General features: G+C 37.3%; 1 protein-coding gene across 1 annotated transcript in view; it reads left to right on the top strand.

Moving 5' to 3' along the window:
- The window catches only part of WDR44 (WD repeat domain 44), an 84,272-nt gene that overhangs the window by 41,446 nt on the left and 19,857 nt on the right, over nucleotides 1–22,969 (top strand). The window contains exons 9-13 of the mRNA XM_059049655.2: nucleotides 4,755–4,861; nucleotides 5,618–5,769; nucleotides 8,517–8,655; nucleotides 10,170–10,234; nucleotides 20,957–21,070. Of these exons, the coding sequence (XP_058905638.1) occupies nucleotides 4,755–4,861; nucleotides 5,618–5,769; nucleotides 8,517–8,655; nucleotides 10,170–10,234; nucleotides 20,957–21,070 (577 nt within the window). The remainder of the gene's footprint in view (nucleotides 1–4,754; nucleotides 4,862–5,617; nucleotides 5,770–8,516; nucleotides 8,656–10,169; nucleotides 10,235–20,956; nucleotides 21,071–22,969) is intronic.

Genomic DNA, 22,969 nt, shown 5'->3' with positions numbered 1-22,969 from the left:
CTGGTATCTGATCTCAGAGCAAAATAGAAGCAGCAAACTGACATGTAAATCAGCACATAAGAATGTCAGATAATACTCTGATTGCAAGAGAGGAATCAGGAAAATGATAAAAAAGGACTCACACATTGCATAACCATTTCACATGGCAGTGCTTTCAACTTCTTCTCATGTTGTAACATACAGAACATGGTATTATTTGCACTGAACCCTGGGGTAAACTGATGAGGCAGCTGATGGCCAAAAGAGACTGGCCCAGGGTTCTGGTTTCTCTGGGCCCTACCCTGTTGCCTTGAAGGCTGAGAGGGGAACCAATATTATGGCTCACTTGCAATGCATTTGAAAAGCCTTGAATGTATTAAAGAATAGTAAAGATGGTAACTGACTCTATTTATTAAAGAAAGAAATTTATTGAGCATTAAGTGCCATTGAAGAAGGCACAAAAGTATGTATTTTAGAAATGTTCTCATCCAAAATGATTAAAATATCTGTTTTCTTGCTTAAAGTAGTACTAAACCTGTAGTTAACCAGAAAATATAACTTCAGAGTTATAGGTAGCAGAGACCTTATTGTGATTTTTAAAATGGTTTATCTGTTTTTAATCTCTATATCTGTGTTTAATCTCTGTAGCATAGATATAGAGAACAAATTAGTGGTTACCAGTGGGGAGAGGGAAGGGGGGAGAGGCAAGATAGGGGTAAGGAATTAAGAGGTACAAACTACTATGTGTAAAATAAATAAGCTACAAGGATATATTGTACAGCATGGGGAATATAGCCACTATTTTATAATAACTTTAATTTTTATTTTATATTGGAGTATAGTTGATTTACAATAGCATGTTAGTTTTACAGGTGTACAGCAAAGTGATTCTGTTATCCATATATCCGTTCTTTTTCAGATTCTTTTCCCACATAGGTTATTACTCAATATTGAGTAGAGTTCCCTGTGCTATACAGCAGGTCCTTGTTGATTATCTATTGTATATATAGTAGTATGTATATGATAATCCCAAACTCCTAATTTATCCCTCCCCCCCCACCTTTCCCCTTTGATAACTGTGTTTGTTTTCAAAGTCTGTATGTTTCTCTTTTGTAAATAAGTTCATGTGTATCCTTGTTTTTAGATTCCACATGTAAGTGATATCATGTGATATTTGTCTTTCCCTGTCTGAGTGACTGCACTTAGTATGATAACCTCTAGGTCCGTCCATGTCGCTGCAAATGGTGGTATTTCATTCTTTTTTATTATGACTGAGTAGTATTCCATTGTATATATGTACCACATCTTCTTTATCCATTCCTCTGTTGATGGACATTTAGGTTGCCTCCCTGTCTTGGCTATTGTGAGTAGTGCTGGTATGAACATTGGGGTGCATGTATCTTTTCAAAGTATGGTTTTCTCCAGATATATGCCCAGAGAAGTGGGATTGCTGGATCATATGGTAGTTCTTTTAGTTTTTTAAGGAACCTCAATACTGTTCTCCATAGTGGCTGTACCAATTTACGTTCCCACCAACAGTGCAGGAAGGTTCCCTTTTCTCCACACCCTCTCTAGCATTTATTGTTTGTAGACTTTCTGATGATGGCCATTCTGACTGGTGTGAGGTGATACCTCATTGTAGTTTTGATTTGCATTTCTCTAATAATTAGTGATGTTGAGCATCTTTTTGTGTGCTTTTTGGCCATCTGTATGTCTTCTTTAGAAAAATGTCTATTTAGATCGTCTGCCCATTTTTTGATTGGGTTGTTTGGTTTTTTTGATATTGAGCTGCATGAGCTGTTTTGTATATTTTGGAAATGAATCCCTTGTCTGTCACTTCATTTGCAACTATTTTCTCCCATTCTGTGGGCTTTCTTTGTTTATGGTTTCCTTTGCTGTGAAAAAGCTTTTACGTTTAATTGGGTCCCATTTGTTTATTTTTGTTTTTATTTTCATTACTGCAGGAGGTGGATCCAAAAAGATCTTGCTGCGATTTATATCAGTGTTCTGCCTATGTTTTCCTCTAAGAGTTTTGTAGTATCTGGTCTTACATTGAGGTCTTTAATCCATTTTGAGTTTATTTTTGTGTATGGTGTTAGGGAGTGTTCTAATTTCATTCTTTTACATGTAGCTGTCCAGTTTTCCCAGCACCACTTATTGAAGAGACTGTCGTTTCTCCAGTGTATATTCTTGCCTCCTTTGTCATAGATTAATTGACCATAGGTGGAGTATAATCTATAAAAAGTTTGAATCACTACATTATACACCTGAAACTAATAAAATATTATAAATCAACTATACCTCCAAAAAAAAGGTTTTAAAAATTTTTTTTTAAGATTTACCTGGGAATTCCCTGGCGGTCCAGTGGTTAGCACTCTGCACTTTCACTGCCAAGGGCCCGGGTTCGATCCCTGGTTAGGGAACTAAGATCCCACAAGCCGTGTGGTGTGGCCAAAAAAAAAAAGTTTATTATCTGTGTTTTATGATTATCAAAAGTAATACAGAAATGGGTAAAAAAGAAAATGAAAGTCTCTCATACTCTCACCCCCAGAAATAATCTTTAGGTATGTTAACCATAGAATTTTATTTTTAATTTATTTATTTTGGGCTGCATTGGGTCTTCATTGCTGTGTGCAGGCTTTCTCTAGTTGCGGTGAGTGGGGTCTACTCTTCTTTGCCGTGTGTGGGCTTCTCATTGCGGTGGCTTCTCTTGTTGCGGAGCACAGGCTCTAGGCACGTGGGCTTCACTAGTTGTGGCACGCGGGCTCAGTAGTTGTGGCTCATGGGCTCTAGAATGCAGGCTCAGTCATTGTGGTGCATGGGCTTCTTTGCTCCACGGCATGTGGGATCTTCCCAGACCAGGAATCAAACCTGTGTCCCCTGCATTGGCACGTGGATTCTTAACCACTGTGCCACCAGGGAAGTCCCCACCATAGAATTTTTTTTCTCACAAAAGTGAAGTTATACTGTGTCTATAGTTTATTGACTTTTAAAAACAAATGCCTATTAGGTAATGGACATCTCTTCATATCAGTACCAATTGTAACATATTGTAGTCTTTCTGTCAGTTAGACATGGGAGTTTGGTGCTGCAGATAAAATAGTTAGGAAGACAATCGTAGTCTCTGCCCTCATAGAGCTTCCAGTTAAATAAGAGAAATAGACACTAAACATGTAATTACACAGATGAATCTAACTATGTCTGTAGTAATTATTATAAAAGAATATATGGGGTGCTATGGGAGTGTATAACAGGAAAATCTGTTCTAAAGAGTCAAGGAGGCCTTTTTTAAAAGAGAGCTATTTGTTCTGAGACCTAAAAGATGAGTAGAAATTAGCCAAGGGAGAAGTGTTCCAGGCAGAAATAACCACCCATCCAAAGGCCTTGAGGTGACTAAAAGCTTGGTACATTTCAAGAACTGAGGTTAGGGCTTCCCTGGTGGCACAGTGGTTAAGAATCCACCTGCCAATGCAGGGGACATGGGTTCGAGCCCTGGTCTGGGAAGATCCTACATGCCGTGGAGCAACTAAGCCCGTGCGCCACAACAGCTGAGCCTGTGCTCTAGAGCCTGCGAGCCACAACTACTGAGCCCATGTGCCACAACTACTGCAACCCGCACGCCTAGAACCCGTGCTCCACAACAAGAGAAACCACCACAATGAGAAGCCTGTGCACTGCAACAAAGAGTAGACCCCGCTCACTGCAACTAGAGAAAGCCACGCACAACAATGAAGTAACAAAGCAGCCAAAAATTAATTAATTAATTAATTAATTAATTTTTAAAAAAGAACTGAGGTTAGTCTCATTTATTTTACTGCATTCCATTGTAAGGATATACCATAACTTATTTATCCATTCCTCTGTTAATGAAAATTCAGTTTATCTCTTCTTTTTTATCTATTCTAAACAATACTGCAGTGAACATCTTTGTATATATGCTTGGCAACTTTTTCAAATACTATCCTAAATTTCATGAGCTCCCGTGAATTGGTAAAAATTTACCCCTGGTTTGTAAATTTTGTTCGGTTCTAAATATCATGTATGGTGCTTTGTTTTTTTTATAATTTTAATATATGAAATTTGAGACTTAGATAATTGAAAAAGCAATAAGTAAGTCCTATTTATGGAAGCCTGAGATGCATATTTGCATTACATTGTGTTTGGGAATACCTACTGGGAAAGCTCAGCCTAACTATATTGCAGGCTAATACCCAAATGGAAAGAGAAGGGACAACGGGCATCTTAGGCTACCAAAGCACTTTATTTTATAAGTCAATACCTCTTTACAGTTTCTTTGTATTGGTAAAATATGTTCTTAAGGATGACTCCCTAGAGCAGTCTTTTCAAAGCAATTCTCTTGCAGATTCATGGCCTCACCCCCAGACCCTCTAAATCACATGGTCTGGGGTCGGGGCCCAGGTATCTGCACTATAAAAAACTCCCCTCCCACTCTGTTCCCACCAAGTGATTATTATCCACCACTGAAAACTAGTGCTCTAGAGGATATGATATTGTACATTGGGGGGAACTGCCTATATTTCCTTTGTAGCCATATTGATTTGAGTATATTTATTCCATAGAACAAGGGATTTGGGAACTCAAAGACCTACTATGTATATAAAAAAGGAGTTATTTCACTTTACCAGTCACAGCTCATGAGATTATCTGTGAATTGTTGAACTTTTACAATTAGTTGAGTTGATAAGAAGTAATTTGGGCTGGGTTTTTTTGTTTGTTTTTGTTTGTTTGTTTGTTTGTTTGGTATTTTTGTTAAGGACTCAACTAAAGAAGTTCCTAGGAAAATCAGTAAAGAGAGCAAAGCACCTTGCTGAGGAATACGGCGAACGTGCTGTAAATAAAGTTAAAAGTGTTAGAGACGAAGGTAAGTGAAATAGAACATTTCAACTGAATACCTAATTGATTAGTAATCATTTAAATTTAGCCTGTAGTTTGTAAGAAGCATTCTATTTTATTGAAAGTAATAAACCTTAATAGCTAATATCTTAGCATTTCAATAAATCATGTTATTCTCACTATCAATTTTACGAGTGGGAAGAAAAATGAATTTATGCATCTTAAACATGAATTTGTATATACTTTGTGACTAGCAACCTGGAAAAGTTGAGTGTTCAGTAATCAGTTGTAAATTCGTTTTGTAAGGCTATTTAGTGTTTATAAATATTCTCAAAATTAGGTAAATTTTCTGAATTTCCACACCTTAACTTCCTATGCCTTTGTTATAATTGTGCTCATTTGTTTTATTTAATAAACACTTATATAGTATATATTCTGTGCCAGACACTGTTCCAAGCACTTTCACCTGTGTTAACTCATTTAATCCTATTAAAAACTCTATGAGGTAAGTACCATTGTTATCCCCATTTTATAGATGAGAAAACTGAGACACAAAAAGGTCAAATACCTTGCCTATAGTCACACAGATAATAAATGGCAGAGCTAGATTTGGCCCCAGGCAATCTGATACCAGACTCCATGCTGCTAACCAATATGCTATTTAGTAATAGACAGATTTTGCTTTTCCAGTTAATGAATTTTCTTGGTAAGCAGTAGATATGAAAATATGACAGTAGCAATATCTATATTAGCTAGTGATGATTTCTGTTGCTTTTCTATTCAGTGTTTCATACTGATCAAGATGATCCTTCATCAAGTGATGATGAAGGAATGCCATACACAAGACCAGTTAAATTCAAAGCAGCACATGGCTTCAAAGGACCTTATGATTTTGATCAGGTCAAAGTGGTACAGGATCTTAGTGGTGAACATATGGTAAGCAACCTTTTTATTTTTCAGGATTGATTCTGTTTTCATTGAGAGAAATACTTTGGTTTCTATAAAGCTGATGTCTTATGTATGTAATTTCGCTGGCCTGAGCCATGAAGAGTGAATTAATAATAATATGATTTAATGAAAAGGTAATGCAAAGTCTATCTCTGAATCATTGTTCAAGAAGTGACTTATTGAATAAGCAAACTCTAGGCCTGTATTATTAAGAAAGCTATGCAAACTTTCTTTTACCAGAGAAAGGTACCAAACTTCAAAGCAGTTAAGGGTGATCTGTCACTTTGAACAATGTTTAAAATGCTCCCTGGTATATTTTAAATAATTTATATAAATATTTCAGAAGCTCAATATATTTTGTAAAGTGACAGAACAAGGAGAGAGGTAGAGGTACAAGTTGTCTATCAGTTAAAATGTACCAAAGTAGATATAAAGTTCACAAATACATTACAGTTACCCCCTGAAAATGCTAGGAATGCAGGGAAGGCAGTAATAAACTCAGAACTGGGTAAGTGATACTGTTAGTCTTTGATCAGGGAATCTACTTATCTGTTTAGATTTTAAATCTAAAAGTTGGCTTACACATATCAGTTGGCAGCCAGATTTGAATTTACTTTGGTGCTTATAATCTGCACATAAAACGTTTGAGTTGTATAGCACAGGGAACTATATTCAATATCCTGTGATAAACTATAATGGGAAAGAATATGAAAAAGAATGTATATGTATAACTGAATCACTGCTGTACAGCAGAAATTAACACAACATTGTAAATCAATTATACTTCAATAAAATAAATTTTTTTTTAAGTTTCAATTGAGGGCTTCCCTGGTGGCACGGTGGTTGAGAGTCCGCCTGCCGATGCAGGGAACACAGGTTTGTGCCCCGGTCCGGGAAGATCCCACATGCCGCGGAGCGGCTGGTCCCGTGAGCCATGGCCGCTGAGCCTGCGTGTCCGGAGCCTGTGCTCCGCAACGGGAGAGGCCACAACAGTGCGAGGCCCGTGTACCGCAAAAAAAAAAAAAAAAAAGTTTCAATTGATTATAGTAACTTCCTTAAGGAATCTGATGAATTTCCTTGTACTGTATTGATTCTCTTTCATTATTTCCAGTTTTAAGTAAATCTCATTGCAGTAGGCTCCAAGTGACAAATTTCTTAACATATTTGAATTTTGTGGAAATGAATGTTATTCAAGTAAATAAGCTGTTACCTCTAACTTGGATGATCTTTTTGACTGCATAGATGTGTGTTATAATAGTGGTTATAACAATATTTGTTGTAATAGGATTTGGCCTTTCCAATTGAAGCGTTCACATTCTTTACCATGCCCGCCACCACCCCCCCCCCCACACACACACACACTTCCGCACTGTTTTTAGTGCTATCTGGGAATTTTAGCTATATGCTGCAAAACGTTTTTTCTGGGGAGAAAAATAGAATGAGACCACACCATTCCAACACTTCTAAATGACCAGTGCTGTGAGGGTCACTGCTAAGCTGGGCCTTATTCTTCCCTCAGCCCTGGTCAGGAGTTGTTATTGCTATTCTGAGGTCTGTGCCCCCTCCTATCCCACTCGCCCTCATGTTCAGCTAGGAGACTGAGACCCCAGACTAAGATTTGTTCTTTTGCAATGAAGGTTTCTGGCCACCTCAGATCTCCCATTTCCATTAATATGTGGGCAAGGTTTTGGGTCTTGAAGTAGTTTATTTTTATTTTTTATAAATTTATTTATTTATTTATTTTTATTTTTGGCTGCGTTTAGCCTTCGCTGCTGCGCGTGGGCCCTCTCCAGTTGCAGCGAGCGGGGACTACTCTTCGTTGAGTGCACAGGCTTCTCATTGCGGTGGCTTCTCCTATTGCGGTGCCCGGGCTCTAGGCGCATAGGCTTCAGTAGTTGTGGCTCACCAGCTCTAGAGCACAGGCTCAGTAGTTGTGGTGCACGGGCTTAGCTGCTCCGCGGCATGCGGGGAGTCCTCCCGGACCAGGTCTCAAACCCATGTCCCTTGCATTGGCAGGCGGATTCCTAACCACTGTGCCACCAGGGAAGCCTGAAGTTGTTAGTTTAGATTATGCAAACTGCAACTATCTTTTCCCTCTCTTCTAAACGTCCCTTTTTGGGGTATTATAACATCATTGGACTATTGGCCTTAAGTGGTGTTAGTTATGTGAGCATTATCTTAGTGTATAGTAAGTCCCCTACATATGACCCTTGAAGTTGCGAACTTTCAAAGATGCGAACGTGCGTTCACATGTCCAGTCACATAAGTTAGTTCACGTGTCTGGCATACATTGTCACGTGTGTACATCCTCTACAAGTGGTTGTGTTTTTGTGTACTTTACAGTACTGTATAGAGTACAGTAGTACAGTATCTTTATTTCAAGCCCATGATGTCCAGAAACAGGCGTAAAAGCAGCAGTGATGTAGCTGGTACTGTACTGTGCTTTTCAAGGTGTGCTGTACTGTAAGATTTTAAATGTTTTCTTTATTTTTTGTGTTTGTTGTTTATGTATTATTTGTGTGAAAAGTATAAACCTATTACAGTACAGTACTGTATGGTTGATTGTGTTAGTTGGGTACCTAGGCTGACGTTTTACGAACTCACTCTCGGAATGGAACTTGTCCATATGTAGGGGATTTACTATATGTGTAATTTGGTATAATTTTTTTCTTTGGCTTAAAAACAATGTCTCAACTTTTAAAGTAATAACTTTGAACCTTCCTTTGTTTTCACAGGGAGCTGTTTGGACCATGAAATTTTCTCACTGTGGCAGATTACTTGCCTCAGCTGGACAAGACAATGTAGTAAGAATATGGGCTTTAAAAAATGCTTTCGACTATTTCAATAATATGCGGATGAAATACAATACTGAAGGTATTTTTCATTTATTGGTGGGTTTTAAAAAATCTGGAGACATCTGGCATTTTTACATTTTAGGTATAATGATACCCTCTTTTCTGGCAATCATTTGCAGACACTACTTTCCATAAAAGCCACAAACTTAAAACAGAAGTCAACAGCAAAAAGCATCTAAACCTAGTGAAAAAAGCTACCACAAAGTTTTTGACTTTATCTCTTTTTAGGTGTACTGCAGAGTTAAATTCATCAACTACTGAGAACAAAGTTATTTGGTTTCCCCTGGTAACTTTCATTTCTATCTTAGGTTAAAATGAAATATCTGATTAATCTAGAAAAAGAGTGAGAATAATGTATACATCCAGTTAAGTAAAGAATGATTAAGGAAACATAGCCATGGAAAGTAAATGTGATTTGTCAGTACATCAAAGGGTATATGAAACTAGGTTAAATGGAAAAGAGAAACCCCAGAACATGATGTGTATACACAACGATTACAACTATGTAAAATATTTCTGTATCAGCAAAGTGTGTAAAATGGATGTAAATAGGAGCTTTAAGTTTATGGGATTCTTTTCTTGTAGTTATTGTCATTATTTAACTGCAGTACATTTTCTCCACAAACCCCTCACCACCTAATCATCCAAGGCTGAACACAAGAAACTAAGGGATGGGAGAAAGGAGAAGAGAGGTAGTATGGGCAGGAGTATAGAGTGTAGTTGAAGCAGCAGTTTGAGGAACAAAGAAATCTAGGGAGAGCGGCTAAACTGACCAGCGAGGCCCATATACTTTAGTAGCCCCATGGGGTTGTTTGCAGTATGTTATAATACGTAATTCAAGATGATGATGAGTTGACAAAAAGTAAAACTATGTTTATTATACATTTATTGCCCTGCCTGGAGCAGAAAGACTATTTTCAGTGGCCATTGAGACTTACCCCAGCCCAGACCCTTCCTGCCCCTATATTCATCTTCCTGACTGTTACGATTGGCAAGAATGTCTTCACAATGAATAATGAGGACTTAACAGTATTTTTTTTAATTGGGGAAATGGTTAAGCCATTTTATAAATATTTTATATAAAAATGATAAAAACAAATATTTTGGTGTGTAAGAGTTAATGCTTCACTTGTTTAGAAAAATGTATTTTTGGGGGCTTCCCTGGCGGCGCAGTGGTTGAGGGTCCACCTGCCAATGCAGGGGACACGGGTTCGTGCCTCAGTCCAGGAGGATCCCACATGCTGCAGAGTGGCTGGGCCCGTGAGCCGTGGCCTCTGAGCCTGCGTGTCCGGAGCCTGTGCTCCACAACGGGAGAGGCCACAACAGTGAGAGGCCCGCATACCGCAAAAAAAAAACCCAGAAAAATGTATTTTTCCAGAATGATGTATTCTATGGCTTTTAATTAGCTGTTACTGTATTATTATTTCTGATTGATGTTGTGTGTGTGTGTGTGTGTGTGTGTGTGTGTGTGTGTGTGTATGTATGTACACTTGTATATTTACGTTCCTTTTTACAATTATTATGTTGTTTTAGGACGTGTGTCCCCATCACCTTCTCAGGAAAGTCTAAATTCATCAAAATCTGATACAGATACAGGGGTATGTTTATTATTTTATGGTTACTATTGTTACATACTATGATTTTTTTACCGTAAAGTACCTTATTGTTTATCAGATATTACAGGTACATGAAAGCATTTAAAATTGAGATGCATTAGAAATGAGTTTTTTTCTATTAGAATTGGTAAGTGAAAAATTTTGATGTTTAAAGATTGTCAGACAGTAACTAATATTACTCAAGTTACTGTACTAATATAAACTTAAATTAAAAAATTCCCTCCCCTCAAATCCATGTTAGATATTTTTAAAATAATAATAGTAATGGACACCTGAATTAAAGATAATTAAGGAAAGAAAAAAGATATTGAAATATTTTATTTTTCCATCTTCTTGGTTTAATAAATGTTTTATCCCAGTGTCAGGTAGTTTAAAATATCTTTGATTTTCATTTGGTTTCAGAGCTGGAAGGTTAAATATAACTAGTTTTAAACCTAAAAAGCAGAATGCAAAATATTATTCTAAGCTGTCCCTGTGCTTCTTGTGTATTCATCAAGGCAAGGGTGATGTAAACAAAGAGAACCTAAAATGTCCACCTGCTCAACAATATTTTCCTGGGATTTCATTGGCTCTATAGTATTTGACACTAATTTTTCCCTACTCTAAACATACTCCTCTCAGCTTTCCATGATTCTGTTTTTCCTTGTTCTCTTCCTATATCCCTGCTGTCTCTTCCTCTTCCACCCCCTAAAATGTTGCTATTTCTCTGGGTTTTGTCCTTTGGCTATTCTCAGTTGACATATTCACTTGCTACCTCCAATCCTGAACTGGCTTTAGCTCCATAATTCTTGTTTCCTTTCAATAGCTTTATGTTTTTTAAACAACAGTGAAATCTTATTGTGCATGCTGCCCTTTTCACATAATAATATATATAGGCTGTCTCCACCTACACGTTCTTTAAGTACATCAATTAATAGGTGTGAAACTAAACTCCCTCAACGTTTTCTGAGTGCCTGTTACATGTGCCAGACACTGCTAGATTCTGCAAAATCAAATGAGACTTATTTTCTGGCCTCAGGGACCTTGCTAACTAGTGAAATAGATATATCTGCAATTATAGTATTGGATGGTAATACTCTATAGAAGATACTACACAAGTATACAAGTTAGCCTTATGAATCAGGGTGTCAGGAAAAGCTCCCTGGAGGCTTTGAACGAGGAATCAACTATGTGAGGGAAGGAAGGGGCGTATAGGAATCAACTATGTGAGGGAAGGAAGGGGCGTATGAGAGCAAATAGCAAGTGCAAAGGCATGGAGGCTGAAACGACATGGCATGTTAAAGGTACTACCTTGCTGGAGCAAAGGGTGCATGTGTGAGAGTTGTAGGAAAGGTAGGCAGGATTGGTATTTTCAGTGGCTTTTTGTGTTAAACCAAAACATATGAACTTTATCCTCAAGGTACTAGGGGAAGATGGGATTTGAGGGGTTTGGGTCAGAAGCTGAATTAAAATGTTCAGATTTTTGTTTTGGAATGAGCATTCTTGTAGCAGTGTAAAAGATAGATTGGATGGGGGCTCCTGGCTAGAGGCAGGGAGACCACTTAAGAGGCTCTCAACCCCAGAGGGAAGTGGATACTTCAATTATGGTAGATTATGATAGCAGTGAGTCTAGAAACTATAAAGAGGAGCTGAATTTGAGAAATATAAAAGAAGGACTTGATGACTAGACTACCTGGGGTAGTAAGTGAGTAGCCTAGGATGATTCCCAGGTGTCCAGCTTGAGCAACTGGCTAGATATTAATGGTCATTCACGGAAATAGTTTTATTATTATCTACCCACAACCCTGCTTCTCCTGTTTTGAGCCTTCTTTAATGGCATCAACATCCATAAGTTACCTTTTTAACTTGGAAACACTCTATTACTTTTTCTTCCTTACCCACATACCAAATTAGTTAAAAATTCTATCCACTCTACCTCCTCCTACGAATGCCCGTGGAATCTGACCCCTCATTACTCACCTCGTCTAGGTCCTTGACACTCATTTAAATGCTTTCTGTAGCCTCCTAGTTGGTTTTTCTGTCGCTGGTCTCTACTGCCACCAGCTTTTTTTTTTTTTTTGCCACACCACGTGGCTTGCGGGATCAAACCTGTGCCCCCTGCAGTGAAAGCATGGAGTCCTAACCACTGGACCTCCAGGAGATTCCCTTTTTTTTTTCTTTTTTTTTTTTTTTGTCAAAATACAGATCTGTGCCATTTTGTGATTTAAAGTCTTCTGGTGGCTCCTTGTCACCATTCTTCCTGATACTACCACCTCATCTTACCTTTTTAACTCAGTTCTAATTCCCTAGTACCTGTGCATCCTACTTGCCATGCCAGATATAGGTCTGTATCCTAAACACTCTTTCACTTTCATGTCTTTGTTCATGTTCTTTGCTTTGCCAGGACTCCCTGTCACCTTTTCTTACACGGCAAAGCCCTACTCATCCTTCAAGATTCAGCTCAAATATCTTATCTTCTCTTATTATTTTCCCTGAATCAAGTAGACAAAATTGTTCCTCACTTGTGTATGACAGTACATCATATGTACTTTGACATTGATATTATTTACCATGCCTTCCTTGGCAATTTGTCCCTCTGGGTAGGCTCAGGGCTGATTTAAGGCAAAGAACTGTACTTCACAGATCTTAGTATCCTTGGAACCCAACCCCATGCCTGACTGTGGTAGGCCTAAATCAGTGTTGAACTCCTGCTTCTGTGCCTTTCATTCATTCCTATTCCCCTTATCTGGATGCCTGTGGTCTCCCTTTTTTCTACTTAAAACTTGCCCATTCTTCAAGGCCCACTTCTTCCATAAAGCCTTCACTGACTAATGTAGCAGTGAAAATTTTAACCACTTTGCTTTAGGGGAAAAGGATTTGCTTTTATTAGTTTAATCTACCATAAAGTTTCCAGGCCTTGATTACTATTAAAAACAGAGACTATTTGTACTATCTTATATTATGCTTATTTTAACAATCCTACTTACAGATTCTTAACTACTTCCATCCCCCCCCCCCCGCCGCCACAAAAAAAACCCTAAGTAACTCCCAATCTTGTTTGAATAGAAGACCTTTTAAATGAGGAGCATAGGGACTTCCCTGGAGGTCCAGTGGGTTGGGACTCTGCGCTTCCAATGCAGGGGGCATGGGTTCTATCCCTGGTCGGGCAACTAAGATCCCACATGCCTCGTGGTGCAGCCAAAAAAAAAAAAAAAAAAAACAAATGAGCGTAGTAGTTCTTTGACCCAAAAAGTACTGAGCCCCTGGAGTACTGAGCCTTTTTTCTGGAGTAGTTGAGTATCATTTATATCTATTGTTTTCAGGAAAAGATACTTTGGGGTTCCTTTCACTTCTGTCATTCTATATGGGGACAGTTAAAAGAAGCCTCTGTTTCATATGCCTTTGTCTTTAACCTAGTACTCGCTGCAGTGAGGCACAGTAAGCGCAGTGGAGTTTATTTCCCTGATATGTGTATTCTTTTTTTTCTTTTTTCTCATGATAGTAATATCTTATATTTATCTCTTTTGATAGGTTTTTACTCTTGCCTTCTTAGCATCCATGTAAAATAGAATACATAAAAGTACCTATTGTACAGTTGGACATACAAAGTGAAACACCCAAGATCACTCACCTACTCGTTGGTCATGCCAAGCCTAGAATTCTGGCTCTTATGCTGTTTCTATTGATTTCCAAAAGTAGCTCAGTAAATGTAAGGAAGAGTGGCGTATTTAGTTTGCTCCATTATGCTATAGACTTGTAACATTTCTTCTTAACGCTAGAAGTTGTAAATATGCTATCTACCTAAAAATTAATGTTTTTCTTGGATAAATCTGTTTGGTGCACTTGATTAGTGGAATATCAGTATGGGTGTTACAGCATTTAACTTCTGCTTAGAATTTTTGAGAGTAGATTGTAGGGGAGGAAAAAAATTTCCTCTACCCTCTTAGGTTCTGTGGCTGGGAACTACCAAATAACCTAACAAAAGACAGATTAAGAGGAGAAACAGTTTATTACATATGCATATGGAGGCCTTCCTAGAGGAATAGTGAAGACCCAAAGAAGCTGTTAGACTTAGGCAGTTATATATCATTTTAACAAAGAGCAAGAAATTTGTGGAAAAGTGACGAGATAAAGAAAAAGAAGTTTAGGCTTTTAGGGGCAGTAAATTGTGGGAAGGTAAATCTACTGGGGGAAACTAATGGAAGATAAGGGTAATTTAGTAAGGTTCTGTTTAGGCAGTTAAGATTGATTCTCCCCTTCCTGGTAAGGGAGAGGTGAGGGGGAGACACCTTCACAAAGGGCATTTTATGCTCTGCTTGCAGGTAGAAAGGGGGAGGGCGGAGACTTTTTCTTGTGTCTGTTTCCTCTTAGTTGCATTCAGCTCAAAATCATCCTTAGGCAAAGGGGCATATTTGGGAGTGACATATTCTGATCCCCTTCAAAATCAGTAGAGTCTAAAATGGATGAAAGGCCTTAACTGTAAGGGAATGAGAGGGAATTTTTATGAAATTGTACATATGCAGTATTTATTAAAAATATGCACTGATTTAGATTTGGTTCAATCAACAAGCAATTTTTAAACGTCGACAGTGTGTTAGGCACGGAAAATATAAAGATGCAGTGGATAATTCATACCAACGAGCAATGCATGGGAGAAGACAGGCATCAACAATGATATTGCATTGGCCAAAAAGTGCCTTCAGTTTTTAAGTAAAAATAAAAGACACATTTTTTCATTTTCACCAAGGACTTTATTGAACAACGTATTCACCCTTCTGTTCCACTACCTTCTGCCATTTTTCAGGCAACTTCATAATTCCGTCTTCCCAAAACTTTTTCTCTTTTTGAGCAAAGAACTGTTCCAGGTGCCTTTTACAGTCTTCCAGGGAATTGAAATTTTTTCCTTTAACAGAATTTTGTAAAGACCTAAATAAAAGGAAATCCAAAGGCACAATATCTGGTGAATATGGTAGATGAATCAGAACTCCCCAGCCAAGCCATAACAGTTTTTGCCTGGTCATCAAAGAAACATACAGTCTTGAGTTATCCTGATGGAAGATTATGTATTTTCTGTTGACTAATTCTGGATACTTTTCGTCGAGTGCTGCTCTCATTTGGTCTAATTGGGAGCAGTACTTGTTGGAATTAATCGTTTAGTTTTCTGGAAGGAGCTCATAATAGAGGATTCCCTTCCAATCCCACCATATACACAACATCACCTAGTTTGGATGAAGACAGGCCTTTGGTGTGGTTGGTGGTGGTTCGTTTCACTTGCCCCACGATCTCTTCCATTCCACATTATTGTACAGTATCCACTTTTCATCACCCATCACAATTTGTTTTAAAAACAGAACTTTTTCATTACGTTTAAGTAGAGAATTGCATGCAGAAATACTGTCAAGAAGTTTTTTTCCCACTTAACCTACGTGGAACCCAAACGTCAAAGCGATGAGCATAATCAAACTGGTGCAAATGATTTTCAACGCTTGATTTGGATATTTTGAGTATGTCAGCTATCTCCCACGTGGTATAACGTTGATTGTGCTCAATAAATGTCTCAATTTGATCACTATCAACTGCAACTGGTCTAGCCGACCTTGGAGCATCGACCAGCGATAAATCTCTAGCACAAAACTTCACAAACCACTCTTGACACATTCGATCAGTCACAGCACCTTCTCCATACACTGCACAAATCCTTTTTTGCGTTTCGGTTGTGTTTTTACCTTTCTTGAAGTAATAAAACATAATATGCCAAAAACATTGCTTTTTTCCTTCCATCTTCAGTATTAAAATGGCTACACAAAAATTCACCAATTTTGGTAAGTCTTTTTTTAAATGCACGCTGATATGACAGCTGTCACATACAATCTAATAAAATTGTTTCAAATGAAGTTAAAGATAACTAAGTGCTACTAGAGCCATCTTATGGAAAAAACCAAACGAACCTTCTGGCCAACCTGATAATATATGCCCCAAACAGAATTAAGTATCATTTTCCTGAGAAGACCACTCCTTTGATGGTATGCATACTTGATATCAATTCATTATTTAACACCCATACCATCTCCTGAGTTAGAAACTGTGGTCACTTTTCACTCTCTCCTCTCCCTTCAGTGTCTGCTCATTTACCAGATCCTGCCCACTTGATCTCAGAAATGTCTTTGGAATCTGGCCATTTCTTTCATTTCCACTGTTACAATCCAGGCCTCTATCTCTTACCTGGACCACTATAGCTGTTCTCCCAGATTCCAGTCTTTTATCCACAGAATTGTGGGTAAAATTATGCCAGCAGAATTACTTTCCTGTAAAACAAATCTCATCATGTTACTCTCCTGTTTTAAGCACTCCTTTGGCTCTCTTTTTTCCTATAGAATTAAGTCTAAATTCCTTAGATGACTCAGTCTTTCAGAGATCAGCCTGACCTCAGTTCTCATTGTTATTTCCCACCCTTCCCTCTCTCAGACCTTATGTTCTGAGCCACTTGGTTGTTCATGCCCCAACAAAAATGTCAGACCCTTTGTTGATTCCATGTACTTAACAATACATATGCAGTTCCCCTTTGCCTGGCAAATTTAAGACTCATCCCCTCACTGAAGCATTCCTTACTTCACCTAGTAATTTACTCATGTGCTCCCTTACTGTTCCCATGGTACTTTGCCCATAGTTCTGTTAAAAGCACTTACTGTATACTATATCAATTTATGTAACAACAGCTAACATTTTATGAGCCCTTACTATGTGCCATGTACTTTTCTAAGTACATTTTATGTCTTACTTCACCTCACAACAGCCCTGGTAGTGTTGTGAAGTACTATTAAGAACCCTGTATTACAGATGAAGAAAATGCTTAGAGATATTGAGTAACACACCAGTTTCACACAGTTGGTAGATACAGCAACAGAATTAGAACCCAGCTCTGATCTGTCTTTAGAGCTTATGCTCTTAACCATTATGCTTCGCTAGTTGGCATCTGAAGGTCTGGCACTATGTCTTCATTTAGTCCACAAATATTTATTGAGTGTCTACTGTGTATTTATCATTGTTCTAAGAGTTGGGGATATAGTAGTGAACAGAAGAAACAAAAAAATCTATTGTTATAAAGCTTATTCTAGTGGTGGGATACAGAGAAACAAAACAAGTAAATTTTGTAATATATTAGAAGGTGATAAATTTCGTGGAGAAAAATAAAGCAGATAAAGCGGGGTGACAGGAGGTAAATATGGTGGACAAGCAAAGCTTCTCTGAGAAGTTGTCATTTGAGGAGAATCTGAAGGAGGTGAGAGAGGGATCATCTGGCTGTCTGGAGGAGGAGAACATTCCAGGTGGAGGCAAGTGAAACTGTGATAAGGCAGGAGTCCTGGTATGTTCAGGAAATAGCATTGAGGCCTGGGTAGCTGGAGCCAGTGAGCAAGGAGATGAGTAGTAGAAAATGAAGTCACAGAGGTGTAGATGGGCCAGTCATAAGGTGTAGGCCACTGCAAGGACTTTGGCTTTTGGAGGGTTTTTGAACAGAGAATGACAATCTGACATTTTATTCTGGCTTTTAAATACTGAGAATACATTATAAGCAGATAAGAAATATTTATTTTGGTATTTCAAGTAACATACCATATCTGGCATATAGTAAGTGTTAATAAATGTCAAAAGGCTTACAAGTTTTCAAAGCAATCTAAATGATATTTTTAGATAATCTGGATATTTGGATATGGATTTGATATTTGATGATACAGATGGTATTTTTTTAGGTATGATAATATAATGATAGTTAAATTTAAAAGATTACTAGTTAGAGATACATACAGAATATTTACTGATAAAATGAATGATGTTTAGATTTTGCTTTAACTGCTCCAGCAAAAATAAGCAAATACATAAAAGTGGGAGGATTGAAAAAACAAGGTGAATAAAATGTTGATAATCATTAAAACAGGTGATGGATGCATGGGGTTCATTATACTGTCTACCTCTGTGTATATTTGAAATGTTCATAATAAAGTTTTATATATACATTATATTTACATAGAGATACAAATATCTCTACATATAGATATCTATTCAGAGAGAGAAAGATAAAATATATAACATTTCACTTGGTAATTCTACCTTTAAAAATATATCATAAAGAAATGATCATGTATGCCCGAAGATGTAAGAGGATTTTCATATTAATGTTCTCACAGTAGCTAAAATTTAAACAAACTGAATTTTTAATAGTTGGAAAATAAAAACTATAGTATAATCCATACAGTATAATACTATGCAGTCCTTAAATTCTTTTAAAAGACTACTTGATGAAATTTAAAATATTCTAAATAAATTGTAAAGTGAAAATAGCAGAATGAAAAAATAGATATAATATCCTAATCTTGACTAAAAATATCTATAAATATTTACAGATTTTAAAATTTTAAAGAAATACACTAAATTATAACTAGTAGTTATCACTAGCTGGTAGGGTTTTAGCTCATTTTTTTATTTGATTCTTTATACTTCTCTGTATTTCTAAAATTTTCTTTAATAAACTTACCTGATTTTATTAAGACAAACAACAGAAGATACTATAAAAACTATGGTTTAAGCCTTTTGACCCTTCTATTAGGATAAACAAATAATAAAATAGGGATAAAGATTCATGCTTCAGGATGTTTGTTGAATTGCTATTTAGCAAAAAATTGGAAATGTCTATATTACCAACAAATTGGAAATGATTAAATTATGGTGCATCCATATGCAGCTAGTAAATGTTTCCAAAGAGTGAAATACAGAAAGTGCTCATGTAAAATAAAAAGGAAGATACTGAATCATGTGTATAATGTGATTTCAATTATGTTTTTAAAAAATGAAAGATTGAAGATGGCCAAAATTTTAGCAGGTTATAGATGGTTTTAATTTTAGTTTTTCTACTTTTTATGTTTTCTGAATTGTCTATACTGAGCATATATATTACTTTATAATCAAAAATATATTATTTAAGTATTTTGAAAATATGTAGAGTACAATGAAAAGAAGATGGATGATTAAGGAGGAAAGAAAAGATCTGGGATCACAGCTAGGGGAAATATGCTGAGGAGTTAGTGAAATGAAAATGATTATTAAACAAAAAGTTGAATTTTATGTAACAGGGCAAGAAACCTGTTTAGTTTTGTCTTCCAGCAGTGCTCACTAATCTAGCAGTAAAGTTAGGGGAAGTAGCTGTAATCATCTAGGATTAGGAGTGTTTGGCAAAGGGTCAGGGTATCTGTGTTGCTGGTGTACCTCCACAGTGAATGTGAAGATGTTTTTATAAATTGTAAAGTTGTTAGCAGATAGCAGTGGTAGTTTTTATCTATCCCCATGGCCACTGTCCTATTTAAGCCCTCGTTATTCTTACTTAAACTTAGTGACTGCTTTTCCTGCCCCGACTCTCTTTCCAAACCATCTTTTACATTATTGCTCAGCCTTCTCTTTCTAAAGCCCCAGTCAGATTGTGTTATTTTTCCTTTTCAGAAACCTGTGCTGGCTCTCCATCACCTTAGAATGTCTCAATTTTTAAGTCACAAATCCAAGGCTCTTTATGATCTGGTCTCAAAGCACCTTTCTACCCGAATCCCCTGCTTTATCTCCATATACGTTTTTCTCCATCCTCATCATCCTACCTACCCTTCCCTAAATATGCAAGGCTTAGCTAACGTTCTGTATTTTTGCTCAAGTGACATCCTCTAAAACATTTGAGGAACAACCTCTGGACTTACAGTTAGATGACTTGTACCTTTGCTTTGGTTCTGCTGTTTACAGGTGGCTGCGTGACTTTTAATATGTTATTTTGACCTCTTTGATTCTCAGGATTTTTTCTTAATTTCTTCATCCTCATAATAGTAATACCTACCTCACAGGGTCATTAGGATTCATTCAGATAATGAATACAAAAGCATGTTGTAACCTAAGTGCACGGCACACGTGTATGGCATTATTTTCTACCTATCTCTACCTGTCAGGATGCTTTTGACTTCAAATAATAGAAATCCAACTGAAAATGGCTTAACAATGAGGAAGCCAGTCTGGAGGTAAGGCGGCTCTAGGGTTGGTAAATTCAGCAGCTCAGTAGTGTCGTCAGGAACACAAGGTCCTTCCATCCTCTTGCTTTGCTGTTCTTTATCTGTTGTTCTCCTGGGCTTGGTCCCCTCATGGTAGTAAGATGACTACTACTGTCTTAGATGTCACATGCAGGCAACAATGTTCAGAAGCAGGAAAGAGGAAGGTCCCTTTAGTATACCCCTTTTTAAGAGTGAAGAAGTCTTACTAGAAGCCTCTCCTATCACCTCATCCCCCAGATGAACTTGCCCTCATGTCTGTTTGATGAAAATTATATGCCCATGCCTAAACCAGTCATCACTGGAAAGGGGAGTGAGCTCATCTTAATTAGCTTAGACCAATCATGATCACCCCCTGGTGCTGGCTCCCACCTCTCCTCAAGGAAGAGATGCTCAAAAAAGGACAAAGTGGGGGCTCTGTTAGGGAGGGAAAGATTGTGATAGCACAATGTCTTCAGGGATGACCCTGGTTTAATTAGGACAAGGAGGTGAGGAAGTAATAAGTAGTAGATTCAGCATAAAGGGGAGTCAGCTTTTAGTGGATCAAGATTTCAATCAGGCATCATATAAAATGATGAGAGAACAAATGGGGTGGGAAGAGTATGAAGCTTTTGTTTTTCTAGTTTTAACATTTGTTTTCATGTCTAAATAGGTATGCAGTGGAGCTGATGAAGACCCAGATGATAAAAATGCACCATTTCGACAACGGCCGTTTTGCAAATATAAAGGACATACTGCTGATCTCCTTGATCTTTCATGGTCTAAAGTAAGAAATTCTTTTTTTTTTTTTGGCTGCGTTAGGTCTTTGTTTCTGTGCACAGGCTTTCTGTAGTTGCGGCGAGCAGGGGCTACTCTTCGTTGCGGTGCATGGGCCTCTCGTTGCGGAGCACAGGCTCTAGGCGCACAGGCTTCAGTAGTTGCAGCATGTGGGCTTAGTAGTTGTGGCAGACGGGCTTAGTTGCTCCGCGGCATGTGGGATCTTCCCGGACCAGGGATCGAACACATGTCCCCTGCATTGGCAGGTGGATTCTTAACCACTGTGCCATCATAGAAGTCCTATAGTAAGAAATTCTTATTTGAATTTTGTATTCTGTGTAACTATTTTAGGATAAAAGCAAATGCTTATTTGTATGATTGTCACAGTCAGATGTTTGAATGTTTGTATATACTTTGTGGGAGTTACAAATTAATCAAAGTTTAAAAAGAGAAACGTCAGATTAGGCTAATAAGAAAATGTTTATATTACTTAACAACTTCTATCTGGATCTGTCTATATACTTGTATTTGCTTCTTTTATAAAATAGTTTTGCAAAGTAACTATCCTCAGCAAAATGGATATGACTTCAGCTACAAAGGTGAAGTCTGACCTATCTAATCAAGACTGTTTTGGGGATAATCTGCTACATTCATGAAATTATTAATTTAGGTTTAATAATTATATTCTGCAGATCAATGGTAAGTCTTCATTTTGTAATTTTTTTTCCTTAGAGCAAAATTTTAGAAATAGGGGGATATTTTGCCACCGATCAAATATCTTAGAAGTTTGCAAAATTTTTAAGAGATATTTTAAATTTTATTTAAGGTGTTTGAAGCATGAAGCAGTTTTTGGAATTTTTGCATGATTCCTTACACTTTCTTTGTATTAAAATTTGTCAGTAATCAAAATATAAAATATATGACGAATTTGTGGGGGAAAGTAATATTTAAAAGCTTTAAATTGAGAAAAGTCATCTGAGTTAACAAAATACTAGCAAGGATACTGGTGATGCCCATATATTTTAACTATATCACAAAGATATCACTGGTATGTATTGGCAAGTCAGCCTTTCCCTGAGCTCCAGCTTTGAATCACTCCATTTATGAATTATGCTCCTATCATATTTGTTTAGATGTTATGGGTACATTTCATGACGTTTTTCTCTAACCTCCTGGAACAAGCTTGGGCCTCACCTGGTAGTCTGGTTTTAAATTGAGCCCCAGGTGTATCTTTGTACTCTCTCCCCACCTGTGTGAAATCTGTGTTGTCGGAACATGGAAATTTAAAGTGTCCTTAATCTGATAATCATATTCATCTAGAATAAGAAGTACAAAGCATCTAATTGGGAACCCTGCACTCATTTTACTTTCTTAAAGCAAACCAATATTTTTTGTGAAATGTAACACCAATTGAAGATATTAATTCTCCGTTGATCACTGTATCAGTCAGTGTTCTCCAGAGTAACAGAACCAAGAGGAAATACTTACATAGGAGGTTTATTTTAAGGAATTGGCTCACACAGTTGTGGGGGCAGGCAAATTTGAAATTTGTAGGGCAGGCATTGAAAACTCAGCCAGAGTCATGCTGAAGTATTTTTTGGTTTTTTTCCCAGCTTTTTCGAGATGTAATTAAAACATTGTGTAAGTTTAAGGTGTACACAGTGATGATTTGATATACTTACATACAGGGAAATGATTACTACAATAAGGGTAATTAACATATTCATCATCATAAATAGTTACCCCTTTTTTGTGGTGAGAACATTTAAGATCTACTCTCTTAGCAACTTGCAAGTATATAATACAGCATTGTTAACTCTAGTCACCTTGTTGTACATTCATGCTGGAGTCTTAAGGCAGAATTTCTTCTCCAGGAAATCTCAGTTTTTGTTCTTAACACCTTCATCTG

The sequence above is a fragment of the Kogia breviceps genome, chromosome X (assembly GCF_026419965.1).
Source record: "Kogia breviceps isolate mKogBre1 chromosome X, mKogBre1 haplotype 1, whole genome shotgun sequence".
Classification (NCBI taxonomy): domain Eukaryota; kingdom Metazoa; phylum Chordata; class Mammalia; order Artiodactyla; family Physeteridae; genus Kogia; species Kogia breviceps.
Note: the sequence above shows the minus strand (reverse complement) of the source record. Positions and strands in the feature narration are given on the sequence as shown.